Here is a 26874-nt window from a genome sequence, read left to right as displayed (position 1 = left end):
TAGATCACGTTGCTCTCTTTGCCTTGTGTCTCATACTAATCTCGGTTAACCCAGAACTAAAGTCTTGCGTAGTTGGTCAGATGCTCGGTTAAGTTCTGGGTACATATGTGTTAAGAGAAGAGGATCGGAACCGGAACGAAGAGCTCCACCCTCTCTCTTTGCAAGTTAGAGTCCAAATGTTGCCTCCCCTTCCAAAATTCGAAATCATGACAGATCTCCAGTACCGTTTATGTAGTCTGTCCACTAGAGATTAGTCTCATACAGACTGGTACAGTACAGGAACAGGGTGACCTCCATACCTATATTGCAGGACAGACTGACCTGAGGGACACAGTGTCAGTTCTAATAACAAGGAGTATGTGCTGTGTGTATTTTAGTCCTGTCCCCGTTTCTGATCCGGTTTAGATCAGGTTAAAGGGATTAGAGAATGTCTATCACTCCAAGAGGATCTCTCTCTCACTCCCTCTCCCTCTTCTCGCTCAGCTCTCCAGGAGACATAGTCTGTCTGGAGGTAAACTATTCCCTTCATCCTGTCTGTCTGCCTGCCAGGCTTCCTATTAAACCTATTGCAGTGTCTGTGCCAGCTAAGCCACTGCTACTCTCCCTTTCAAACATTACAACTGCCCGTCCTATTAAAGGTGAGCACTAGAGGCACTACATCATCTAAGGCTGAGCCTGAAATGGCATGCTATTCCCGATATAGAGCACTAGTTTTGACCAGGGCCCACATAGAGCTCTGGTCAAATAAAGTGGACACTATAGGGAATAGGGAGCCATTTCTGACGCAGAACAAGTCCATCAAAGAGGACACATCATTCCTCTCTCTACATGAGTCCCGTTTGAATTGTACATTCATAGAGGTGGAGAACTACGCATCAGTAACCCTTTCTCTAACGTCATAGATCTATTTTTGTCCATACAAATAAACCATGTAGCCTATCCATTTCCCCTTATTCAGTAGAGGTCATTTTGACTGACCGTGGTATTTTGGGCTACAAATATTCACACAATAACATTCAATTCCAATATAAATAAATAGATTTTCTAGGCGGGAAAGAAATGGGACCTCATAGTAGGCCTACAGAAGATGAACACAATAGTTACATAATGATTCAACCTGTAGATACATATTTTATGTAAGGAGGGAAGGCAAGGCTGTGGCATTAGTTTTAGGTAGATGTTATAACTATATACATGCATGTACACTACCGGTCAAAAGTTTTAGAACACCTACTCATTCAAGGGTTTTTCTTTAATTTTACTATTTGCTACGTTGTAGAATAATAGTGAAGACATAAGAACTATGAAATAACACATATGGAATCAGGTAGTAACCCAAAAAGTGTTAATCAAATCAAAATATATTTTATATTTGAGATTCTTCAAATAGCCACCCTTTGCCTTGATGACAGCTTTGGACACACTTGGCATTCTCTCAACCAGCTTCATGAGGTAGTCACCTGGAATGCATTTCAATTAACAGGTGTGTCTTGTTAAAAGTTAATTTGTGGAATTTCTTTCCTTCTTAATGAATTTGAGCCAATCAGTCGTGTTGTGACAAGGTAGGGGGTTATACAGAAAATAGCCCTATTTGATTAAAGACCAAGTCCATATTATGGCAAGAACAGCTCAAATAAGCAAAGAGAAACAACAGCCCATCATGACTAAGACATGAAGGTCAGTCAATACGGAACATTTCAAGAACTTTTAAAGTTTTTTCAAGTGCAGTCGCAAAAACCATCAAGAGCTATGATGAAACTGGCTCTCATGAGGACCGCCACAGGAATGGAAGACCCAGAGTTACCTCTGCTGCAGAGGATAAGTTCATTAGAGTTACCAGCCTCAGGAATTGCAGCCCAAATAAATGCTTCACAGAGTTCAAGTAACAGACACATCTCAACATCAACTGTTCAGAGGAGACTGTGTGAATCAGGCCTTCGTGGTCAAATTGCTGCAAATAAACTACTACTAAAGGACACCAATAATAAGAAGAGACTTGCTTGGGCCAATGGAAACTTGTCCCTTGGTCTGGAGTCCAAATTGGAGATTTTTAGTTCCAACTGCCGTGTCTTTGTGAGACACGGTGTGGGAGAACGGATGATCTCCGCATGAGTATTTACAACCGTAAAGCATGGAGGAGGAGGTGTTATGGTGTGGGGGTGCTTTGCTGGTGACACTGTCTGTGAATTATGTAGAATTCAAGGCTCACTTAACCAGCATGGCTACCACAGCATTCTGCAGTGATACGCCATCCCATCTGGTTTGGGCTTAATGAGATCATTTATTTTTCAACAGGACAATGACCCAACACACCTCCAGGCTGTGTAAGGGCTATTTTACCAAGAAGGAGAGTGATGGAGTGCTGCATCAGATGACCTGGCCTCCACAATCCCCCGACCTCAACCAAATTGAGATGGTTTGGGATGAGTCGGACCGCAAAAGGAAGGAAAAGCAACCAACAAGTGCTCAGCATATGTGGGAACTCCTTCAAGACTGTTGGAAAAGCATTCCAGTTGAAGCTGGTTGAGAAAATGCCAAGAGTGTGCAAAGCTGTCATCAAGGCAAAGGGTGTCTATTTGAATATAAAATATATTTTGATTTGTTTAACACTTTTTTGTTCACTACATGATTCCACATGTATTATTTCATAGTTTTGATGTCTTCACTATTATTTTACAATCTAGAAAATAGTAAAAATAAAGAAAAACCCTTGAATGAGTAGGTGTTCTAAAACTTTTGACCGGTAGTGTACATAACTATTAGAATTTATGTTTAAGCACTGTTGTTGATATTGGGGCATGCTACTGAAGCCCCTCTCCTTCTGCTGCCCTGGTCCCTGGCTGCCGACTCACTGTTGGCACCGTGGGCCCCTGAGGGGGACCGGGGCCCCTCTCTCAGCTCCACGGGGTCCACTATGATGTCTAAATCTGAGACCTTCCATTGGCCGGAGGGCTTCCTCACACCGCACCCCTCCTCCTCTGCTGAGCCGCGACCACCACACACGCCGTGGTCACAACAACAATAACAACAACAGCGGGAAAAGATGATACGAGTAAGGGAAGGAGAAGAAGAGGTCCACAGACAGACATGAGAGAATAGAGGAAAGGAAGTTAGAGAAAGCTGAGCCAGATAACACAAAAATATGACGAGTTTAGATTTGAAATATCTGCTCAGAGGTGTTACGTGCTGCTACCACTCTGAACTAAAATCCTCTACCACCTCCTCCTTAGCAATCTCATGACTGTCGAGATAAGATCAACCAAGGTGTCCCAAATAGACAGATATAGTCTGACAATCATTAGTTTGAGAGTGATAAAGTAGGTAAAGCTGGAGAGTGTGGAGCAGGGACTGACCTGATTTAGAGCGGCCATGGTTGATGGGGCCAGTCCCAGGGACAGACTGTGGTTTTAAGGGGTCTGGGGGCAGAGCGTAGCCTCCCTCCTGTCTGCCTGGGACGGGGACCTGGATATAGGGACACACAGCGGCCACGCGCCCTGAGCTGCTGGGGGTGGGCTGGGGGGAGGGAGGCCCATTTATCCTGTTAAGCTGTGGAGTGGAGAGAGAGAGACGGGAAATACAATGTCAGCTATACTTAAAATCACAATGATCTGCTGTAGATTACAGAGAATGAAGTCAATTACCTAAATACTGTATGTATAAACAGTGCCTAGTGAAATTATTAGCATTTTGTTGGCTTACATTTCCAAATTAAAAAACTTGTTTTAAGGCATCAAAATGTGAAAACTGTGAGTACTTTCACTAGGCACTGAACAGTGCAGTACGTAGGCGTGCTATGCTACTGCATATGCGCTGGTGGTCTGAGTGTAAGCGTGAGTGGGAACAGAAAGGTATTGAGTATTGAGATAGATTGAGTATCTCTGGAAACACAAAGGTATTGAATATTGAGAATCTCTGGGAACACAAAGGTATTGAGATATATTGAGTATCTCTGGGAACACAAAGGTATTGAGATCTCTAGGAACACAAAGGTATTGAGTATTGAGATAGATTGAGTATCTCTGAGAACACAAAGGTATTGAGTATTGAGATAGATTGAGTATCTCTGGAAACACAAAGGTATTGAGATATATTGAGTAGCTCTGGGAACACAAAGGTATTGAGATAGATTGAGTATCTCTGGTGAGAGTTCCTTCCTGGTCTTACAGGGTTGTTCTCTTTTTGACGTGCCTCAGCTTTTTTCTTGTGCAGGCGCTCGCGGAGGTCCCAGATGCGCTTGTCCATCATGGTCACCTCTGTGTTGCGCTTATTCAGCAGCTCCTTGTTCTGCTGCAGCCTGCCGCTCTGCTCCGCGTTCAGCTTGTTACGCACCTGACAGAAGAAACAGGGAACGGCATGGCTGTGAGTCACACCAGGGGTCAGATGGATGGGAAATAGGGTCATTCCAGTGTTTGTGTGTGTGTGTGCGTTGGTGGCATGGCAGAGTCACGCCAGTGGGCATCCTATCCTGTTTCTGTTTAACCAGGCACTGGCAGGATGAGGGATGAAGAGACAGAAGCTGCACATCTATTATACCCCGACGCAAATGTCCTTCAGAATGAAAATGGCAATCTGACTCTAATCTCCTCTCCTTCATCTGATCTGCAGCTGGATGATGTAACTTCCCCCAAAAATATGAATCTGAAGTGTCATTACTTTATAGAGTGTAATTTCTTGTTGTATTACGTAAAAACACGTGTCACATTAAACTGATCTCTCAGCATGACTCTGTGTCATCATAATCTAGTGGTATTGTGATGAGATGTTGACTTCTGTACAGTACTTGCAGTACTACTGAAAATATCATTTTAAATGGCTGAAGCAAGCACACATTTTCTTCAGGAAATGTACCTGTAGCTCCTGGTAAAGTTTGCGTAGCTCCAGGGCGGCGGTGCCAGAGAGAGGTCCTCCTAGGGGCTGCAGGCCGTTGAGACGTCCCCTCCTCAGGTCCTCCAGCTGCTGGGTGAGCTGGTCCACCTTCACCACAGCTGACTGCAGCTCTGCCTGCTTCTCCTGGAACAGCCCACTCACATGCTGGATCTCAGCCGCTGCATGGGTAGAGGACAGGGGACGCAATACACTGATATCAGTAACTATGTATTATGTGCGTGTATATGTGTGTGTTAGGGAAAATCAAAACATATGCTTCAAGTCTGATGCTGTGTGAGAGAAGAGTGAGTATAGTGTATTAGAATATTGTGGACTGGATGGACAACTCCTCTTTCTGTGGAGTATCATTATCAGTGTGTGGCAGGCAGGGTGCAGCCTTGGACGTTATACAGAACAAGACCCTGCTACAGTATGACCATGGGGACTTTAAGACATTCAGAAAATTCCTGTCAACACCCAGACACACCCAGTTCCAGACCACAACATAGGGAGGGTCAGATTCCAGGCTCACTGACAGAACTAAGGAAAGAAATGACATCACGGACAGCTGAACGGAGCCCAGATTCTACTTTCACCACATTAACAGGGGAGTGTGTGTGTGCGCGCGCAAGCGTGCGTGTACTGGAGCATTGCTTACACAGGTTGCCATTGATGAGCTTGCTGTAGTCCACCTGGCCCCTCATGGCGCGAATCTTCTTTAGTTTGGCCTCCTGACTCTCCACTCGCTCCTTCAACCTCTGCAGCTTCTCAGCCTCTGACGCTGTCTGGCCATGTGTGTTGTCCTGCTGCTTCAGGTACCTCAGACGCTGCTCCTGGGGGGAGGGGAGGGGAAAGGAGGGGAGAGTTGAAGGAGGGACAGAGGGGAAACAATGAGTTACAGATGTGGGGAGGTAACATGTAGTGCAAGCATTCCTCCACTTCATTCAGACACAGATACAATGACACACACACTGACGCAGACACACATATTCGAACACAAGCACATAACAATGACCTGCTTTTAGAAATAACTTTCACACACACTACACAGCCACACACCTCAGTTCTCACAGAAGAGAGCTGAAAGGGACAAAGGACGAAAAGGAAGGAGATGGTAAAGGGAAAAGAGAGTGAAAAGAGAAAGAAAGTAATAAAAAGTATTGAGAAAAGAGGGAGCAAGAGACACACAGCAAATGTAATCTAATTCAGCTAACTTAGTGGACCTAAACACACAGATTTGCAGAGAAGAGAGAATACACAAACCATTTTTCTCTTATCAAAACAGTTAAAGGTTTTTGCTGCCAACACATGTTTTCTCCAATACAAAAAATACCAGCCTTGCAAATGACATGCATAGATAATCTAAATAACGAAAACAAATCCATACATACCAGTAGTGGAGTGAGTGAATGAGTGAAAAACAAATCAGTATGTGAATGAGAGCGAATGAGAGAGTGAGTACAAGGGATTGCAAGGCTATGTGGTGCTGACTAAAGAATTTTCAGGTCTGCTCTAGAATGAGCAAACACAATGCAGGTTCTGACACAGAGAGAGAGAGAGAGAGAGAGAGAGAGAGAGAGAGAGAGAGAGAGAGAGAGAGAGAGAGAGAGAGAGAGAGAACTGGGCAGGGAGTGTTGACTAAACACAATCCACTGTTCAATAGAAGGACAAAATGAGAGCGGTAACCCACTCTATGCAAACACCCAAAAGCACAGCTAATCACACACATTAATACACACTGTTAATACAGTGAACCAATAAAACATCCCTATACTGACACGTGTATGTATGTAGCTTATAAAGTCATAGAAGCTTCATTAAACCTCTAGAAGTCAACTGCATCACCAGTATTACCCTAATCATCAACACATAAAAAGGCATCATGGCTTCTTATAGGATAGACAACGTTGAAACATCCAGTGTTTCCTCAGCCCCATAATAAAACATAAACAGCCAATATTTACCTTCTGACTGAGAAACACCAGTCAAAACCTAATCCACAATCGGATCTAAACAGGAAATGTGATTATCAATAAAATACTAAAGAATACATGACAAGTTGTCCCCTGATGTCTCAAGTAAATGCTTTCCTGGTGGTAAATTTGAGTTTCCAGTATGTTGCGTGTGGTAAAATAGGGTAAACCCTTTACTGTTAAACCCTCTAGGTTCCTCTCCATCCTCTCCTCTCCGTGAGACAGCCCAGCAGCTGGCTGCTCACCGCTGACCTCATTTCCTGCCGGACATCTATTCCCTTCCTGTTGTTGTCCCTGCTCGTTGTCCCTGGCGATGCATGCTGCCACCTCACACAATGACCATACTGATCTTAGTAACCATGACCCTGTACCTAGCTAGTGACTGCACACATCATCACACACAAGATGATCTAGGAACCGTTGGATGTGTTTAAATGACCACAGAGACCACAACAAGCTGACCACAGCACATGTGACCAGATCAACAGCAGACCATGTGTGAACTATATCCCAACCAATCAAAAATCAAGCAGAAGTACAATGGTCAGGAAAAACTCTTTCCCAACGCATCCCACCCCAAATGCTGTTTGTGATGAGCAACCAACTCTATTAAGACATGACAGGCAAACAGGTAACACACACTCACTGCCTCTCTTGACCTTTTAGCACTCATGTTTGCATGTTAATGTATCCTGCATGTAAACAGATGCATCTGTTTTGGATCTTCATCCAAACCCTTTGACAGTGTGCAGGTATCTATTTTCCCTGATAGCATGTTAGCATGTCCCTCTGTCTGAGACCACAGTAAAACAGGCCTCCCTGGCCTGTTCCTTAGAGCAGTGGTATTCAAAGTCGGGGTCGCCAACTTATTTTTTTATTTTTTTAGGAAAATGTGGAGTACAGATTATTGTATGGGACAATATACAAACATTTTTGAGAACAATATTTTGAAAAATAAAATGTTATTGAGTAAATGTATTTATTGGTTTATTTTCATTTTTATAAGAGATAAAAATGTAATGAATTGAAGGTTATTTGTTGATCTAAAAATCGAAATGCACCGATTTTAAGATTGTCATTATATTTGGGGTAGGGTCACAAGAAGGGTCCCTCCTGAAAAAGTTTGAATACCATTGCTATAGAGGAGATAGGATGCCATATCAGATGGATCCCTGGTGACATTTAGGAGCCAGGTGTCTGGCCCAGCCCAGACTGTGTAAACTGAGGATCTATGTATAGCTCTATAACATATAGATCTACTCTCTGACCCACATGTTGACTGACTGGAGCCCACAGCAGAGAAAGGGAGGGACTGAAACCTGAGCCAATTCAGAACAACTGTCTGTGACCAAGCAGAATGATTTACACTCTGGACACACTCAAATGGCACCAAGTTGATGTTCAGTAGCCACCAAATGGAAGAAAAAGGGACTGAAGTAAGGGGGACTACCCGGACTTGTCCAATGAAAAAAGCTTTGAAGCGTTTTGCTGTGGTGTTCTGTAATGGACACGATCCAAGCTAAACCAACACAATCACTCAACATAACAGAAATGGCCAGACATCTCAGAGACTAAAGCTATAGACACCAGTGGGTTTTCTGAATGTGAGGTCAAGATGGTTCCTGGTAAGGCCGCCCGAGTGGAGCAGCGGTCTAAGGCAGTGCTTGAGGCGTCACTACAGCCCCGGGTTCGATCCCAGGCTGTGTCACAGCCGGCCATGACCGGGAGCCCCAAGAGGCAGCGCACAATTGGCCCAGCGTCGTCCGGGTTAAGGGAGGGTTTGGTGGGCCGGGATGTCCTTGTCCCATCGCGCTCTAGCGACTCATTGTGGGGGGCCGGGCGCCTGACAGCTGACTTCGGTTGCCAGTTGTAAGGTGTTTCCTCCGACACATTGGTGCGGCTGGCTTCCGGGATAAGCGATTAGTGTGTCAAGAAGCAGTGCGGCTTGTCAGGGTCGTGTTCCGGGGGACTCATGGCTCTTGACCTTTCCCAAGTCCGTACGGGAGTTGCAGAGATGGGACAAGACTGTAACTACCAATTGGATATTACAAAATTGGGGAGAAAAATTAGTAAAAATTCAACAACAACAACAAAAAATGTATATACAGTACCAGTCAAAAGTTTGGACACACCTACTCATTCAAGGGTTTTTCTTTATTTTTACTATTTTCCACATTGTAGACTGCAGAGGTAACTCTGGGTCTTCATTTGCTGTGGCCTCATGAGAGCCAGTTTCATCATAGCGCTTGATGGTTTTCCGGATTGACTGGCCATCTTAAAGTAATGATGGCCTGTCATTTCTCTTTGCTTATTTGAGCTGTTCTTGGCATAAGATGGACTTGGTCTTTTACCACCCCTACCATGTCACAACTGATTGGCTCAAACGCATTAAGAAGGAATGAAATTCCACAAATTAACTTGTTAATTGAAATGCATTCCAGGTGACTACCTCACGAAGCTGGTTGACATCAAGGCAAAGGGTGGCTACTTCAAGGCAAAGGGTGGCTACTAAAATTACTACATATGTGATTAAATATGTGTTATTTCATAGTTTTGATGTCTTCACTATTATTCTACAATGTAACCTTCAGGCTCTGACCTTCAGGCTCTGATCAGGCCCTACACCCAAACAAGGGCACTGCGTTCATCCACCTCTGGCCTGCTCGCCTCCCTACCTCTGAGGAAGCACAGTTCCCGCTCAGCCCAGTCAAAACTGTTCGCTGCTCTGGCACCCCAATGGTGGAACAAGCTCCCTCACGACGCCAGGACAGCGGAGTCAATCACCACCTTCCGGAGACACCTGAAACCCCACCTCTTTAAGGAATACCTGGGATAGGATAAAGTAATCCTTCTAACCCCCCCCCCCCCCCAAAGATTTAGATGCACCATTGTAAAGTGGTTGTTCCACTGGATATCATAAGGTGAATGCACCGATTTGTAAGTCGCTCTGGATAAGAGCGTCTGCTAAATGACTTAAATGTAATGTAAATGTAACCCTTGAATGTGTCCAAACTTTTGACTGGTACTTTATATTATGTTTATTGTTTATATATAAATATATATTTATATATATTATTGACTATGTGATCAGCAGTGTCTGTGTCCTAGTACCTTGGCAACCAGCATCTGCTGTTGGGCCTCGATCTGTTGCTGTTGCCGTGTGGCCATCTCCTGCAGCTCCGACAGAGACAGCTCCACGCTAGGGTTCCCCACCTACACACACACGCACGCACGCGCAAACACACACACGTACGCACACACATCAGACAAACCGAGAGAAAGAACAAGTTCAAAATGTGGGCCCTCTCAAACAACAAACAAAGCACATCCTCACACACACATATTGACATGAAAACACTGACTGCATCAGATGATAAAACATTATGCTATAGAGTTACAGAGACTGGTGTAGGCAGCAGTAGACCTAGATATAACAACATCAAACATGGAGACAACAGGTCTCATCTCACTGTCTTATGTAAGAGCATTCTCCATAACATCAAAAACACATAACTCTCCTCTCTGATGTGAAGTTACATTAGCTTTGTGATATACAAAATTAATATCAAACAGAATATCATACAAATGTCACGTCCTGACCCTAGTAAGATGTAATTTTCTATAGTAGAGTAGGTCAGGGCGTGACAGGGGGTGTTTTGGGTTTTTCTATGTTTTCTATTTCTATGTTTTAGTTCTAGTTTTTCTATTTCTATGTTGGGGTTGTTTGGGTTGATCTCCGATTGGAGGCAGCTGATCCTCGTTGCCTCTGATTGGAGATCATATTTAAGTAGGGGTTTTTCTTCCTGGGTTTTTGTGGGTAGTTGTTTTCTGTTTAGTGTATGTCAGCTGACGGAACTGTTGTCGGTCATTTTGTTGTTTTGTTAAAGTGTATTCATTAAAGTTAAAATATGAGCTCTATACACGCTGCGCCTTGGTCCCCTTTAGACGACCCGCATTACAGAACTACCCACCAAAAAAGGACCAAGCAGCGTGGGAGGAAGTATCTGGAGTCATGGACTTGGGAGGAAATCCTGGATGGGAAAGGACCCTGGAGCCAGGCTTGGGAGTATCGTCGCCCGAGGGAGGAAATAGAAGAAGCAAAGAGGGAGCGACGATACTATGAGGCACTATATCCTCCAAGAGGCAAGGTGGAGAGGCAGCCCCAAATCATTTTTTGGGGTGGGCATACGGGGAGTTTGTCGATGTCAGGGGGGAGCCCTGATCTTACTTCCCGGGCTTATCGGAGAGAGCCGTGGAGTAAACCGGAGCCAGTCAGGGAGTCAAGCGCGGAGCTCAACGCAAGATGCCGGAGAGAGGTACTGGTGGTAAGGGCACTGCGGAGCGGGCGTGCTGAGGGGCGAGCAATGGGTTATGGTGTGATGCACACTATATCGCCCATACCCACTCACAGCCCGGTGCGGTCGGTGCAAGCTCCTCACCGGTGTAGGGCGAAGATGGTCATTGAGCCAGGAAGGAGTAGGCCTGCTCAGCATGCCCGGTCTCCAGTTCGCCTCCATCGTCCGGTACGTCCTGTGCGTGCTACCAGTCTGGCGCCACCTAGGCCAGTTCCACGCATCAGACCTCCAGTGCGCATGCCCAGTCCGGAGTGTCCTGTTCCTGCTTCCTGCACTGGTCCTGAGGTGCGCGTCACCAGTCTGGCGCCACCTAGGCCAGTTCCACGCACCAGACCTCCAGCGGCACTCCGCAGCCCGGGGCCTCCAGCGGCGCTCCGCAGCCCGGGGCCTCCAGCGGCGCGCCGCAGCCCGGGGCCTCCAGCGGCGCTCCGGGGCCTTCAGTGGCGCTCCGCAGCCCGGGGCCTCCAGCGGCAGTCTGCAGCCCAGAGTCTTCAGCAATGATCTACAGTCCGGTTCCTTCGATGACGATCCACGGTCAGGTGGTAATAAAGCAGAAGGATCAACGGGTGTAGCAGAGAGTACGCCCCGAACCGGAGCCGCCTCCTATGCCGGAGGTTAAGGTTATGTGGACTATGGCGGCTCAAATGCAGTCAAGTATCACCCTCCCTACCCTCCCTTTTGTTTTGTGGTTTCTTTTGTTTTTGTTGCATTTGGGGTCTGCACCTTTGGGGGGGGGGGGGGGTACTGTCACGTCCTGACCCTAGTAAGATGTCATTTTCTATGGTAGAGTAGGCCAGGGTGTGACAGGGGGTGTTTGGGGTTTTTCTATTTCTATGTTTTAGCTCTAGTTTTTCTATTTCTATGTTTGGGTTGATCTCCAATTGGAGGCAGCTGATCCTCGTTGCCTCTGATTTGAGATCATATTTAAGTAGGGGTTTTTCTTCCTGGGTTTTTGTGGGTAGTTTTCTGTTTAGTGTATGTCACCTGACGGAACTGTTGTCGGTCGTTTTGTTAAAGTGTATTCATTAAAGTTAAAATATGAGCACTATACACGCTGCGCCTTGGTCCCCTTTAGACAACCCGTGTTACAACAAATTTGAATATCAAACATTATGATCATGATATTAAAGGTTTGATGCTGACCCGTGATGCTGTGTGCAGGATGTGTGCAACACACAGCTGTCAAAAACAATATCTATTTTGTTTAAATGCATTTCTCAGTGCACACTCACTGCAGTCACATGGTGCTCACACACACACCAGCAATCATCACTGGACCACTAGGAAATGCCTGGATTGCCTAAACAGGACGCTTGTAGTCCTGCCATGTCCTGCAATTGTGTATAGTTTTGTGTATAGTCACTGATTAACAAACACAATGCTGTCTCTATTTCTCTCTCTCTCACACACACACTTTTTATAAAAACACACACATTAAGTCCTGCTTTCACAGTCAACTCATAATCTCCCTCAGGTGCTTGATCTCTAGTCTATCATTTTGAGGTGAAGAGTTTATGGTTTTGTATCTTGAGAAAAGGGCTAGTGAACAGGAAGACTACAAAGCACAGCTTAGTGAGGTCACTGGACCACTCCAATCCATGATGTTCAAAGGGAACTACATTACATCAACCTTGAACAGGCCTCTGGTGCTTTAGCTTGTGGTGCCAAGGCAGCATCTGTGAGCTAGTGAAAACAGGAAGGCTAGCTGTTTGCCTTTGGACAATAGAAGCCAAGAGGGAAATAGGGTCATTCCTCTGTGTGTGTGTGTGTGTGTGTGTGTGTGTGTGTGTGTGTGTGTGTGTGTGTGTGTGTGTGTGTGTGTGTGTGTGTGTGTGTGTGTGTGTGTGTGTGTGTGGTGGAACAATGAAAGGTGCCTCTGAGTGGTCGATTCATTCATGCCTCAGTCAATGGACATGTCAAGTGTCGCCTGTCACATCAAGATTTCCTTGAATACATGACTTCCTCTCCCCTGAGGGGCTTAAATATGCAACATTTCAAGTCACCAGTAACAATTCAACAGTGGAACATTGGGTCATCCATTGCCAGAAGGATAGAATGAGTACTACACTGAACATTTTGGACCAGTGGAATCCATAGATTAGGCCTATGGGCAGAATTGTCCTCATTCTAGAGAGGCACCAAATTATGTCAAATGAGGTTTTAAAAGACCACTGAAGCAGGCTTGTTTGCATTTCAACAGAGCTGTAGAGAAGCTTCATACAACATAGCTACAAACAGATGTTGAACTTTTATAACTGTACTGCTGTCTGTCTTAACTAGTCTGTCATTGTAAGTTCAAAAACAGCAGGAGAGAAGGGGTCAGTCAGGGTCTAATGCAAGTTAAGGGAAATGGACAAAAAACTAACAGTGCATTTCCTTCACATCAAACATTGACATAACTGCTGATATTAAGAAACAGCGTCCCTGTGCAGGATCAGAATTCTGACTCAGCCCTCATACCATACGCAGGACCATGCCAGAGTACTGTACCTGCAATATTTTATCCATATGAAAAGACAAATAAAATGTTAAACAACAGGTGTAGACTGACAGTAAAATGCTTGCTTACGGGCCCTTCCCAACAATAGAGAGAGAAAGAAAATAGAGATATAATATAAAAGTAAAACACGCAATAAAAGTAATAATAAATACACAATGAGTAATGATAACTTGGCTAAAAACGGGGCACCAGTACTGAGTCGGTGTGCAGGCGTAAGAAGTAATTGAGGTAGATATGTACTAGTGGAGGCTCCTCAGAGGAGGAAGGGGAGGACCATCCTCCTTAGTGAATTTTTTAAGTGAAACATTTTTTTAAAGTTAGCATTTTTAGATAAAACTATACTAAATATATTCACATCACCAAATAATTGATTAAAACACAATGTTTTGCAATGAAGGTCTACAGTAGCCTCAACAGCACTCTGTAGGGTATCACCATGTTGTAGCCGGAGGACAGCTAGTTTCTGTACTCCTCTGGGTACATTGACTTCAATAGAAAACCTAGGAGGCTCGTGGTTCTCACCCTTCCATAGACTTACACTGTAATTATGACACTTCTGGGGGGATGTCCTGTTACCGATCAGAGCTCTTGCAGCATGAACTGACATGTGGTCCACCCAATCAAAGAATCAGAGAATGAATCTAGTACTAAAAGCATAAGCTACAGCTAGCTAGCAATGTGTAAAATATGTTGTGTAGTTGACTCAAAGAGAGAGAAAAGCACAAGTTAAACAGTTTTGAACAAATTAGGAGAGGCAAGAGAGAGTGAGGGAGCTTTTGTTGTATTTCACTTTCACTTATTTAGCTAGCGAATGCAGCTAGCTAGTTTAGCCTACTCAAACACCCGGTTCAAACAGAGAGGGACGCTATGTTAGCTAGCTGGCTATGGCTGTTCAACACTGGAATTCTTCCAAGTCAAGGTAAGCTTTTGGTTTTATTAATTTCTTGCCACAGGGCCTGCCGGTGTAACTGCTTGCTGCTGACTGTACACTGTTCTAGTAGCTATGTTGACTATGACATATAATAATAATAATATTGTGACAACGATGTAGGCTGTGTGTAGTGGTCAGCAATTATGATATCAAGGTTTGGCCTGGATAGGTTTTCTCGCCTGGTCACAGAAAGCTGATGCATTGTGCACTGAAGTCCACAAGCGAAGGAAAAATGTGAGAGGAGAGCGCGTCGATGCGAGAAGGAATACAACGTTCAAATGGACCATGGTTTTTATATGTGGCTGCTATGAAAGTGAACTGTGTCTGTGTGTGATCAGGGGTGCATTCATTCCGCCGATTCTGTTGAAAAACATTGCTTAAACGGAAGCAAACATAACAAAACGGAGATAAACATTCCTAAATTTGTCCAACAGAAACTCTCGTTTGCAACTGTTGGACTAATGATTACACTGTAGATAAGATAAATGCAGGCAAGAATGTGCATGGCGGAATTTAATATGTCAATGTCTGTCACCTTGATTAGTCAAATTTCTTTCGACCCGTCTCATTCAAGGGTCTTTCTTTATTTTCACTATTTTCTACATTGTAGAAAAATAGTGAAGACATAAACTATGAAATAACACATATGGAATCATGTAGTAATCAAAGTGTTAAACAAATCTAAATATATTTTATATTTGAGATTCTTAAAAGTCCACGCTTTGCCTTGATGACAGCTTTGCACACTCTTGGCATTCTCTCAACCAGCTTCACCTGGAATGCTTTTCCAACAGTCTTGAAGGAGTTCCCACACACTAGTACTTGTTGGCTGATTTTCCTTCACTCTGAGATAAAACCATCTAATTTGGTTTGAGGTCGGGTGATTGTGGAGGCCAGGTCATCTGATACAGCACTCCATTACTCTCCATCTTGATCAAATAGCCCTTATACATCCTGGAGGTGTGTCAGGTCATTGTCCTGTTGAAAAACAAATGATTCTCCCACCAAACGCAAACCAGATGGGATGGCGTATCGCTGCAGAATGCTTTGGTAGCCATGCTGGTTAAGTGTGCCTTGAATTCTAAATAACTCACTGAAAGTGTCACCAGCAAAGGACCCCAACACCTTCACACCTCCTCCTCTATGCTGCACAGTGGGAACCACAAATGCGGAGATCATCCGCTCACCTACTCTGCGTCTCACAAAGACACGGCAGTTGGAACCAAAAATCTCAAATTTGGACTCCTCAGACCAAAGGACAGATATCCACCGGTCTAATGTTCATTGCTAGTATTTCTTGGCCCAAGCAAGTCTCTTCTTCTTATTGGTGTCCTTTAGGAGTGGTTTCTTTGCAGCAAATCGACCATAAAGGCCTGATTCACGGTCTCCTCTGAACAATTGATGTTGAGATGTGTCTGTTACTAGAATTCTGCGAAGCATTTATTTGGGCTGCAATCTGAGGCTGGTAATTCTAATGAACTTATCCTCTGCTGCAGAGGTAACTCTGGGTCTTCATTTGCTGTGGCCTCATGAGAGCCAGTTTCATCACAGCGCTTGATGGTTTTTGCGACTGCACTTTCAAAGTTCTTGAAATTTTCCGGATTGGCTGACCATGTTTTAAAGTAAAGTAGTTTCTCTTTGCTTATTTGAGCTGTTCTTGCCATAATATGGACTTTGTCTTTTACCAAATAGGGCTATCTTCTGTATACCACCCCTACCTTGTCACAACACAACTGATTGGCTCAAACGCATTAAGTATGAAAGAAATTCCACAAATGAACTTTGAACAAGGTACACCTGTTACTTGAAATGCATTCCAGGTGACTATCTCATGAAGCTGGTTGAGAGAATGCCAAGCGTGTGCAAAGCTGTCATCAAAGCAAACAAATATAAAATACATTTTGTTTAACACTTTTTTGCTTACTACATGATTCCATATGTGTTATTTCATAGTTTTGATGTCTTCATTATTATTCTACAATGTAGAAAATAGTAAAAATAAAGAAAAACCCTTGAATGAGTAGGTATGTCCAAACTTTTGATAGGTACTGTACATAAACTCAGCAAAAAAAGAAACGTCCCTTTTTCAGGACCCTGTCTTTCAAGGATAACTCGGGAAAATCCAAGTAACTTCACAGATCTTCCTTGTAAAGGGTTAAAACACTGTTTCCCATGCTTGTTCAATGAACCATAAACAATTAATGAACATGCACCTGTGGAATGGTCGTTAAGACACTAACAGCTTACAGACGGTAGGCAATTAAGGTCACAGTTATGAAAACTTAGGACACTAAAGAGGCCTTTCTACTGACTGAAAAACACAAAAAGAAAGATGCCCAGGGTCCCTGCTCATCTGCGTGAACGTGCCTTAGGCATGCTGCAAGGAGGCATGAGGACTGCAGATGTGGCCAGGGCAATAAATTGCAATGTCTGTACTGTGAGACGCCTAAGACAGCGCTAAAGGGAGACAGGGCGGACAGCTGATCGTCCTCGCAGTGGCAGACCACGTGTAACAGCACCTGCAAAGGATCAGTACATCCAAACATCACACCTCTGGGACAGGTACAGGATGGCAACAACAACTGCCCTAGTTACACCGGGGACATACAATCCCTCCATCAGTGCTCAGACTGTCCGCAATAGGCTGAGAGAGGCTGGACTGATGGCTTGTATGCCTGTTGTAAGGCAGATCCTCACCAGACATCACCGGCAATAACGTCACCTATGGACACAAACTCACCGTCGCTTGACCAGACTGGACTGGCAAAAAGTGCTCTTCACTGACAAGGCGCATTTGTCTCACCAGGGGTGATGGTCGGATTCGCGGTTATCATCGAAGTAATGAGCGTTACACTGAGGTTTGTACTCTGGAGCGGGATCAATTTGGAGGTGGAGGGTCCGTCATGGTCTGGGGCGGTGTGTCACAGCATCAACGGACTGAACTTGTTGTCATTGCAGGCAATCTCAACGCTGTGCGTTACAGGGAAGACATCCTCCTCCCTCATGTGGTACTCTTCCTGCAGGCTCATCCTGACATGACCCTCCAGCGTGACAATGCCACCAGCCATACTGCTCGTTCTGTGCGTGATTTCCTGCAAGACAGGAATGTCAGTGTTCTGCCATGGCCAGCGAAGAGCCCGGATCTCAATCCCATTGAGCACGTCTGGGACCTGTTGGATCGGAGGGTGAGGGCTAGGGCCATTCCCCCAAGAAATGTCCGGGAACGTGCAAGTGCCTTGGTGGAAGAGTGGGGTAACATCTCACAGCAAGAACTGGCAAATCTGGTGCAGTCCATGAGGAGGAGATGCACTGCAGTACTTAATGCAGCTGGTGGCCACACCAGATACTGACTGTTACTTTTGTTCAGGGACACATTATTCCATTTCTGTTAGTCACATGTCTGTGGAACTTGTTCACTTTATGTCTCAGTTGTTGAATCTTATTATGTTCATAGAAATATTTACACATGTTAAGTTTGCTGAAAATAAATGCAGTTGACAGTGAGAGGATGTTTCTTTTTTTGTTGAGTTTATAACTAGGAATAAAGTGACAGATAATTAACAGTTGCAGCAGCATATGTGATGAGTCAAAACGTTAGTGCAAAAGGGTCAATACAGATAGTTAAATAGTTAACCAATAGCTACCCGGACTAACTATTTAGCAGTCTTAAGGCTTTGGGTAGAAGCTGTTCAGGGTCCTGTTGGTTCCAGAGCATCGGTACCGCTAGCCGTGTGGTAGCAGAGAAAACAGTCTATGACTTGGGTAGCTAGAGTCTTTGACCATTTTTAGGGCCTTCCTCTGACACCCCCTTGTATAGAGGTCCTGGATGGCAGGGAGTTTGGCCACAGTGATGTACTTGGCCGTACGCACTACCCTCTGTAGCGCCTTGCTGTCGAATGCCAAGCAGTTACCATACCAAGTGGTGATGCAGCCAGTCAAGATGTGCTCAATTGTGCAGCAGTATAACTTTTTAAGATTCTGAGGGCCAATGCCAAATCTTTTCAGCCTCCTGAAGGGGAAGAGGTGTTGTCGTGCCCACTTCACGACTGTGTTGGTGTGTGCTCCACTACAGCCCCGTCGATGTGGATGGGGGCGTGCTTGGCCCTATGTTTCCTGTAGTCCACAATCAGCTTATTTGTCTTGCTGACATTGAGGGAGAGGTTGTTGTCCTGGCAACACACTGCCAGGTCACTGACCTCCTCCCTATAGGCTGTCTCATCGTCATCATAGGTATGACTATAGCACTAGCTTAAATCACATGTACTTTAAAATCACACCCCACATGAATGGGGATCCTAAAGAAAAAGATGTAGGCTATAGAACATTTCTTACATATTTTAATTACACACACTAAGGGGCAGCTATATTTAAAATCAGTGCCATTTGACAATACTTATATACATGCTTAAATTAATTTCATTATGCAATTATGACATATTGCATGATCAGTAAAATCCAGAAAAATGATGATATTCAAACATGTAATAGCCTAATCATCAGGGATTTGGGCATATCTTTATTCTTTCCTAGTTAAATAAAGATTAAATAAAATAAAATCTATTATATTATTAGCTTTTTATGCATGCCTTATGTTACCATTCCTAGCCTTTATAGCCTATATGGCATACAATGAAATGCTATACAAACCAATAAAAACACATGAAAACATATAGGCAGACAATATGTAAACTTTACACCATGACAAAACATCAAAGAGATCTAATTTAAATTGGTTTTATTACCTGGTGGGCGTCCCAGGTAATTCTGCAAGATCGCACCTTAATTTTGCTGCATTGTCCTTCAACTGTAAATTCCTGTACAGCCTCAACATGTTTCCACTCCATTTTTTACAATCAAATCGTTCCTCTACTCATCCAGCAAACGTAGCCCCGGTCACCGCGCCAATGAATGACAATGCACCGATTCCTATCGCAACTTTCGCACTTGTCCTATGCGGTGATTTACGAGTCTCTTCCTATGGCTCAAGGAGCACAGTTTGTTATTCCCCTCGTGTCACGTTAGAACATGTAAACCAGCGTGCACATTCAGTAAACAGAGAGGGCAAATCAAGTCCGTGACTCAGTCGGGATGAGATGGACCGGTATAGTTGTCACATCCATTTAGCCTGGCGAGTAACGGGTCACATTATATGTTCCTACAACAAACACCCCTAGCTACCTTTAAAAAAAATATACGTTGGCTATAAGAACATCTCAAACATGTATCAAAAGCGCACATTCCTCGTCGCTGACGTGACTTTGTGACTGCGTAAGTTTTTCTCCCCTGTGGGGGATTTGTTCCAATTTTGACGTGCCAGCAGTTCTTTTCACTCTCCCTCTCTCGCTCCTCCTCTCCTCTCTATGCTGCTGGAGCCGGACTGCAGCACGAGAACATCCCCTCCCTTTCCCAAGCTCCTGCTGCCATAAAGTCTCTGCGCCACAGCTGTCTCCCGGACAGGTACTGGGACCCTCCTGACAATGCACATAATGGACATTTAGGGGAAACAAAACCTTGTATTCATCTCGTGCCAATCATTCCGCGCTTTCATGCATCATATTGTAAAATGGCTGTGATCTCAGAAATACAGATTACACTTCTTGCATAATAAATGTCATTCTCAATAGAACCTCAGAGTCAGTCTCAAACATAAATGGTAAGTACAGTTGCTGCTTGCTCCACACACAAATCCCAATTCTAAGGACCTAATCATTATGACACCTAAACTGTCTTCAATTTTGATTCCCCCACCCCCCCAAAAAATGTACAATGGAAAAAGAGCAGATAATAATCTTTATCAACAAACCCTTGACCTGTTTTGACATAATCAAACTTATTCCCTAACCCAGCTGTTATTTCTATAATTACACACAGTTGTGCAAACAAAGGTGTCAGTGTCATGTCAGCCGTAAGGGTCCATCCAACCACTGCTGCCTGAGACTTGCTATGTTGTAGCCACAGCTCACTCCCTTACAACACATCCAGTAGCAGGAGCATGTGAGGGTGGAGGCAGCACACTTCATGTCTATGGGAAAGGGAGGAAGGAGATGAACATACAGAGAGATGTAGAGAGGGAGGATAAAGAAGAGGAGGGAAAGACACTGACAGACAATGAGATCAGCACAATGTGCTGGCGTAGGCAACTTCCGTTTCTCCCAAAGTTGCCTCTGTCTCCACACTGAACTTTCAGTCTGGTCAAGTTATAACGCTCTAGACTCTGGACCACATATGCCCATACACAGGGTTCGGGTCTCGGCTTAGCCCTTCCTACCGGTCATTCATCCATCATTGTCTCCCCCCTAACATCTGCCTACACTGTCTGAAAACCAATAAAAAGATCAAAGGATGTTCAAATCTCCAATCTCCTTAAAAAAAAGGTTTGCTTGGATTGAGTTGGCCTACATATAAATGATAAGACACACACTTTCCTGACAGTGAACTACTCCACCCTGTGAAGACACTGACGCACAGAGAGATATAAGATTGCTAGGAATCAACATAGTACAGTAGACTATACAGTAAAATTTGAAAAAACTAAACCACTGACAGCCAACCATGACAAGCTCATGGGTTGCAGCTTGAGTGCCCCTTGATCAGAAAGAGACACCATGCTACATGTTATCAATTAACAGTAGTCCTGAGTGTCTCAGTTGCTAGATCATAGCGCTTGCAATGTCAGGATTCCAGTTGTGGCCACCCATACAAAAATGTTGCTTTGGATAAAAGTGTCTGCCAAATGGCATATTATTTATATACTATATATTCAAAAGTAAGTGGACACCCCTTCAAAAGAGTGGATTTGGCTATTTCAGCCACATCCATTGCTGACAGGTATATAAAATCCAGCAGACACCCATGCAATCTCCATAGACAAACATTGGCAGTAGAATGGCTTTAACCTGTCTGGGCTAGGGGGCAATATTTTCACGGCCAGATGAAAAACGTACCCAATTTAAACAGGTTACTACTCTGGCCCAGAAACTAGAATATGCATATTATTAGAAGATTTGGATAGAAAACACTCTGAAGTTTCTAAAACTGTTTGAATGGTGTCTGTGAGTATAACAGAACTCATATGGCAGGCAAAAACCTGAGAAAAATTCAAGCAGGAAGTGGAAAGTCTGAGAATTGTAGTTCTTTTGATTCTCTATCGAAGCTACAGTGTCTGTGGGGTGACGTTGCACTTCCTAAGGCTTCCATTTTCTGTCTAAAGCCTTCAGAAAGTGGTTTGAGCATTTTCCTGTCACTGGGCAGATAATAGGAGCTCAGTTACTGAGTGGTCTGCCTGGCAACAAAGGGATTGGTTATGCGCGGTCATGCGAGCACGCCGTTCCTTCTTTTTCTTCTTGAATGAATATGCTATTGTCCGGTTGGAATATTATCGCAATTTTACGTTAAAAATACCATAAAGATTGATTTTAAACAGCGTTTGCTTCTAAGTACGGTAACGGAACAATTTGACTTTCCGTCTCTCGTTCTGCGCTCGCGCGTTATGCCTTTGGATAAGTGATCTGTACGCACGAACAAAACGGAGGTATTTGTACATAAATATGGATTATTTTGAACAAAAACAACATTTCTTGTGGAAGTAGCAGTCCTGGGAGCATTCTGACGAAGATCAGCAAAGGTAAGAGAATATTTCTAATACTAATTCTGAGTTTTGGTTGCCCCGAACTTGGCGGGTGTCTGAATAGCTCACCGTGATGGCTGAGCTATGTACTCAGAATATTGAAAAATGTGCTTTCTCCGTAAAGCTATTTTAAAATCTGACACAGCGGTTGCATCCAGGGGTAGTCTATCTATAATTCTTAAAATAATTGTTATATATTTTGTCAACGTTTATGATGATTATTTTTGTAAATTGATGTGCGCATTCACCGTACGTTTTGGTGGGAATACATTTTCTGAATATCACACGCCAATGTAAAATGCTGTTTGTGGATATAAATATGAACTTTATCGAACAAAACATACATGTATTGTGTAACATAATGTCCTAGGAGTGTCATCTGATGAAGATCGTCAAAGGTTAGTGCTTCATTTAGCTGTGTTTTGGGTTTTATTGACACATGTCCTTGCTTGGAAAATGGCTGTGTGATTATTTTTGTCTATGTACTCTCCTAACATAATCTAATGTTTTGCTTTCGCTGTAAAGCCTTTTTGAAATCAGACAATGTGGTTAGATTAACGAGAAGTTTATCTTTAAAATGGTGTAAAATAGTTGCATGTTTGAGAAAGTTGAATTATGACATTTTGTTGTTTTTGAATTTTCCGCCCTGATATTTCACTGGCTGTGTCCCGACTCTGGGTTTGGCGGATGCCAGGAGAACGCTACCTGCCCCAATGCATAGTGCCAACTGTAAACTGTAAAGTTTGGTGGAGGAGGAATAACGGTCCGGGGATGTTTTTCATGGTTCGGGCTAGGCCCCTTAGTTCCAGTGAAGGGAAATCTAAACGCTACAGCATACAATGACATTCTAGACGATTCTGTGCTTCCAACTTTGTGGCAACAGTTTGGGGAATGCCCTTTCTTGTTTCAGCATGACAATGCCCCTCGAGATCAGTCTGTAAGAACTTGACTGGCCTGCACAGAGCCCTGGCCTCAACCCCATCGAACACCTTTGGTATGAACTGGAACGCCGACTGAGAGCCAGGCCTTATTGCCCAACATCAGTGTCCGACCTCACTAATGCTCTTGTGGCTGAATGGAAGCAAGCCCCGGCAGCAATGTTCCAACATCTAGTGGAAAGCCTTCCCAGAAGAGTGGAGGCTGTTATAGCAGCAAAGGGGGACCAACTCCATATTAATTTTGGAATGATATGTTCGACGAGCAGGTGTCCAGATACTTTTGGTTATGTAGTGTATTAACAGTAACCCCACCCCAGTAACTGTAACCTCAGCATGTGCGCGCGCACACACACACACACACACACACACACACACACACACACACACACCACAGTGAGAATCAGCCCCCCAAAATGATCTTAAAACAGTTATTTCATGAGATTGTTGTAATCCATCAGGACTGACTGACTAAGAGAACCAGTCCTGAATAAAAACACTCACAACTAAAGGTAGATGCACTGTCGCTAAACGTGTTAAGTCACTAGCTGTCAATGAAGGACACAAGCGAACGTTTGAGTGACAGATGAGTATCTCAGATCATAAACTGTGAAACTAAATGCAATTGCTTTTTGAGCACTGCCTGGGGACAGTATCTAGGGGAAATAATAGCCAAAGAAAGCAGTCAGGATTCCAGCCTGGGTCAGAGATGCCAGACCGTAGTAAGTTGAGCTTTATCTCCTGTTTTCACATGGACAAATTCTGAGGGAACTATAATCATGCCTGTCACTAAGCTTTCTTCTAATCCTCTGTACTCTACAAACAACAACAGACACACACACACTCTAATACACACACTCACTCGAGCACACTCTAACACGCACAAAAACACACACACTTACTTGAGCACACTCTAACACACACACCCACAGTCGCACAATCGAGCATACACACACACACGAGCACACACACACACAAACACAGCAATGCACTCTCTGCCTCTCTCTCACAGTTAAAGACCCACTAAGAAAATCTCTTAAAGAGAGTGACCGAGGAAGTCCTTGGCATTACAGTAAAAACATTTTTTCCCTATTTGGCCTTATGGATAGGAATTATTAAGACTTGAAATGCTAAATCATGACACCATACAGCTTTCCTTCCCATTCACAAACCTAATGAGCAGGCAGGCATTATGCCAGGAAGTGTGTTTGTTTACTGCAGTGTGTGAATGTGTGCGTTTGTGTGTGTGTGTGTGTGTGTGTGTGTGTGTGTGTGTGTTGTGTTGTGAGGACTTACCCTGTCCTCACAAGGCTGGTCTGAGCTCCCTCTACTGCCTTTGTTGGACTGGTCCTGAGAGAGCTGGCTCCCTAAATAACAAAGAAGGACATTACATCAGACAACAGTGCACATAACTAGTCACTAACACAGCAGAGCAGTACAGTGTTAACAATATAGATTACAATGACCAATCAAGAATCTAGATCACACATGACTCAACAATGAAACGCAGAGGTCTACCAATCACGAGGAGAAAAACACATTCCTAACAAAATGACATTGACATACACCTACTACACAGGATAACAATCGCTATAGGATACAGCCCAGGACAAATCTATCACTAGTCAGACATCTGATCACTATCACCACAGCCATACCTTCTAGGACAACTCACTGCATTGCGGTCTCCTAACCAACTTCCAAACTCCCCTGTCACACTAGTCTCAGACTGGATAAGAGCAGATGCACGGCGCGGTACAGTATAGTACAGCCCCCACAGAGCCCTCAGTCAGATAGTGATCTGGTCTAATGAGTCCAAACACTGAGCCAGAGCTGTCCAGGATCCAGTATTAAGTCTAATTATCATTGGTTGGTTCTCCACTGGGCCGGCGTGCAATGTCATGTGACTCCAGTCCAGAGTCATAAGGGAGGGGCGTTTGTCCTTAACCGTGTGATCCCAAACAGTTAGTTTACCCAACCGTCCCTCCCTCAGGCACTCAGTCCAGTGTCCTGGACTCTCTATTCTCTTTGGTGAAACAGCCCCCCCCCCCCCAACTGTGTCATCTATAAATAGCTACATGTTTAATTCCCTAAATCCTGGGCCTGAATCACTATGTGGGTAATCCTGTCAGTCAGTTGCAAATACCTCAACCTCAATGGGCCGGTCCTCATTACAATGCCCCCCAGGCAGGGCTGTAGGAGGTTCAATGTTAATGGGCCAGTCCTCATTACACTATCCCCCAGGCAGAGCCTTAACATGTTCAACCTCAATGGGCTGACTTGTGCTCATTACAGTACAATGCCCCCCAGGCAGGGCCTTAGTAAAGTATGTTCAACACGGATGGGTTTCTCTGTACTTGACTTCAACCTCAATGGGCCAGACCTGTCCTCATTGCAATGCCCACCAGGCAGGCCTGTAATTATTATGTGGATTATAATTAATGGACATTTTGTGTAAGGGGAAATAATGTCTGAAATTTCTAAGTGGAAATTACAAATTGCAGAAGCTTTTTTACACCTCAAATACACTCACTAAAAGTTTAACATTTTCTGCATTGCAGGAATGTTCTCCTGCAACCGGGTGATCAAATTAAGATCCTACATTTGTAGCATGTTCCATATGGCTGGATTTCTCTTGTCTTGACTGTACTGTACCTCCCCCTCCCTCTGTTTGAAGGTGGGCTGGGAGCCTCTGATACCTTATCCTCCCCTCTCAGGAAGTCAGTCTATAGTATAGATAGCTAACATGATAAGAACTAGTGAACAGCGGTAAAGCTCCTCTCTTTACTTAAGGCTAGTTCCAACTTCCCAGGCCTTTCTTCCACCCCTGGTCAGGTCCCAGTCAGGCACCAGTCCCCCTGCCCTCCACCACAGGTCAGGTCCCAGTCAGGCACCAGTCCCCCTGCCCTCCACCACAGGTCAGGTCCCAGTCAGGCACCAGTCCCCCTGCCCTCCACCACAGGTCAGGTCCCAGTCAGGCACCAGTGCCCTGCCCTCCTTAACCCTGCAGGCCTTGGTGTCTCTCTCTCTCTGATCCGTCTCAGGTGCACCGGTCAGAGGAGGTCACAGGTGAGGAGACCAATTAGCCACAAAAGAGATTAGTTACATAAAAGCCAGTCAGGCAGGCGGGCAGGCCAACCATACAGAGCCATCACACACACACGCACACAAACACTCAGCCACGTGGAAAGGGACAGACAGAGCCAGTTATGTGTCATGGAAAAACAGGATTGAGAGCTCGAACAGGAATTCCGGAGTCAAAACAGAAACACACCTTCCTGTTCAGAGAAACAAAACAAAAGCACAGAGTATGTCCCAAATGGCATTCTATACCATTTATAGTGCACTACTTTTGAGTCATTTTGACCAGTACCCATAGTAGTGCAGTATTTAGGGAATAGGGTGCCACTTGGGGCACAAACATTGAGCTGTTCCAGAACTTAGAGAACATACTGCTTTTCATGACAACCTTCTTATGATAATGGCTTCTCAGTGAATGTCTGGTTTATATTATCTGATCTGTTACTAGCTAACTGAGAAACAGAATAAGTCTGCATCAGAAATGGCACCCTATGTTCTATATGGAATAGGGTGCCTCTGTCCAAAAGTAGTGCACTCTATATGGAATAGTTTCACTTCAGGTACAAAGGTAGCATACTATACAGGGAATAGGGTGCCATTTAAGAT

General features: G+C 44.3%; 1 protein-coding gene across 10 annotated transcripts in view; it reads right to left on the bottom strand.

The window, feature by feature from the left end:
• LOC115172387 (apoptosis-stimulating of p53 protein 1) overlaps nucleotides 1–26874 on the bottom strand; it is a 44130-nt gene that overhangs the window by 5357 nt on the left and 11899 nt on the right. For 4 of the 10 annotated variants that reach the window (XM_029729786.1, XM_029729778.1, XM_029729780.1 and 1 more), the window contains exons 4-10: nucleotides 24484–24554; nucleotides 9951–10052; nucleotides 5525–5699; nucleotides 4849–5045; nucleotides 4165–4329; nucleotides 3354–3546; nucleotides 2853–2981 (exon numbers count right to left, since the gene is read on the bottom strand). In XM_029729786.1, the coding sequence (XP_029585646.1) occupies nucleotides 2853–2981; nucleotides 3354–3546; nucleotides 4165–4329; nucleotides 4849–5045; nucleotides 5525–5699; nucleotides 9951–10052; nucleotides 24484–24554 (1032 nt within the window). Of the gene's footprint in view, nucleotides 1–2852; nucleotides 2982–3353; nucleotides 3547–4164; nucleotides 4330–4848; nucleotides 5046–5524; nucleotides 5700–9950; nucleotides 10053–19367; nucleotides 19942–24483; nucleotides 24555–26874 lie in introns of those variants that run through there. The other 6 variants (XM_029729783.1, XM_029729789.1, XM_029729781.1 and 3 more) reach the window with 5 other exon arrangements.

The sequence above is a fragment of the Salmo trutta genome, chromosome 33 (assembly GCF_901001165.1).
Source record: "Salmo trutta chromosome 33, fSalTru1.1, whole genome shotgun sequence".
Taxonomy (NCBI): Eukaryota; Metazoa; Chordata; class Actinopteri; order Salmoniformes; family Salmonidae; genus Salmo; species Salmo trutta.
Note: the sequence above shows the minus strand (reverse complement) of the source record. Positions and strands in the feature narration are given on the sequence as shown.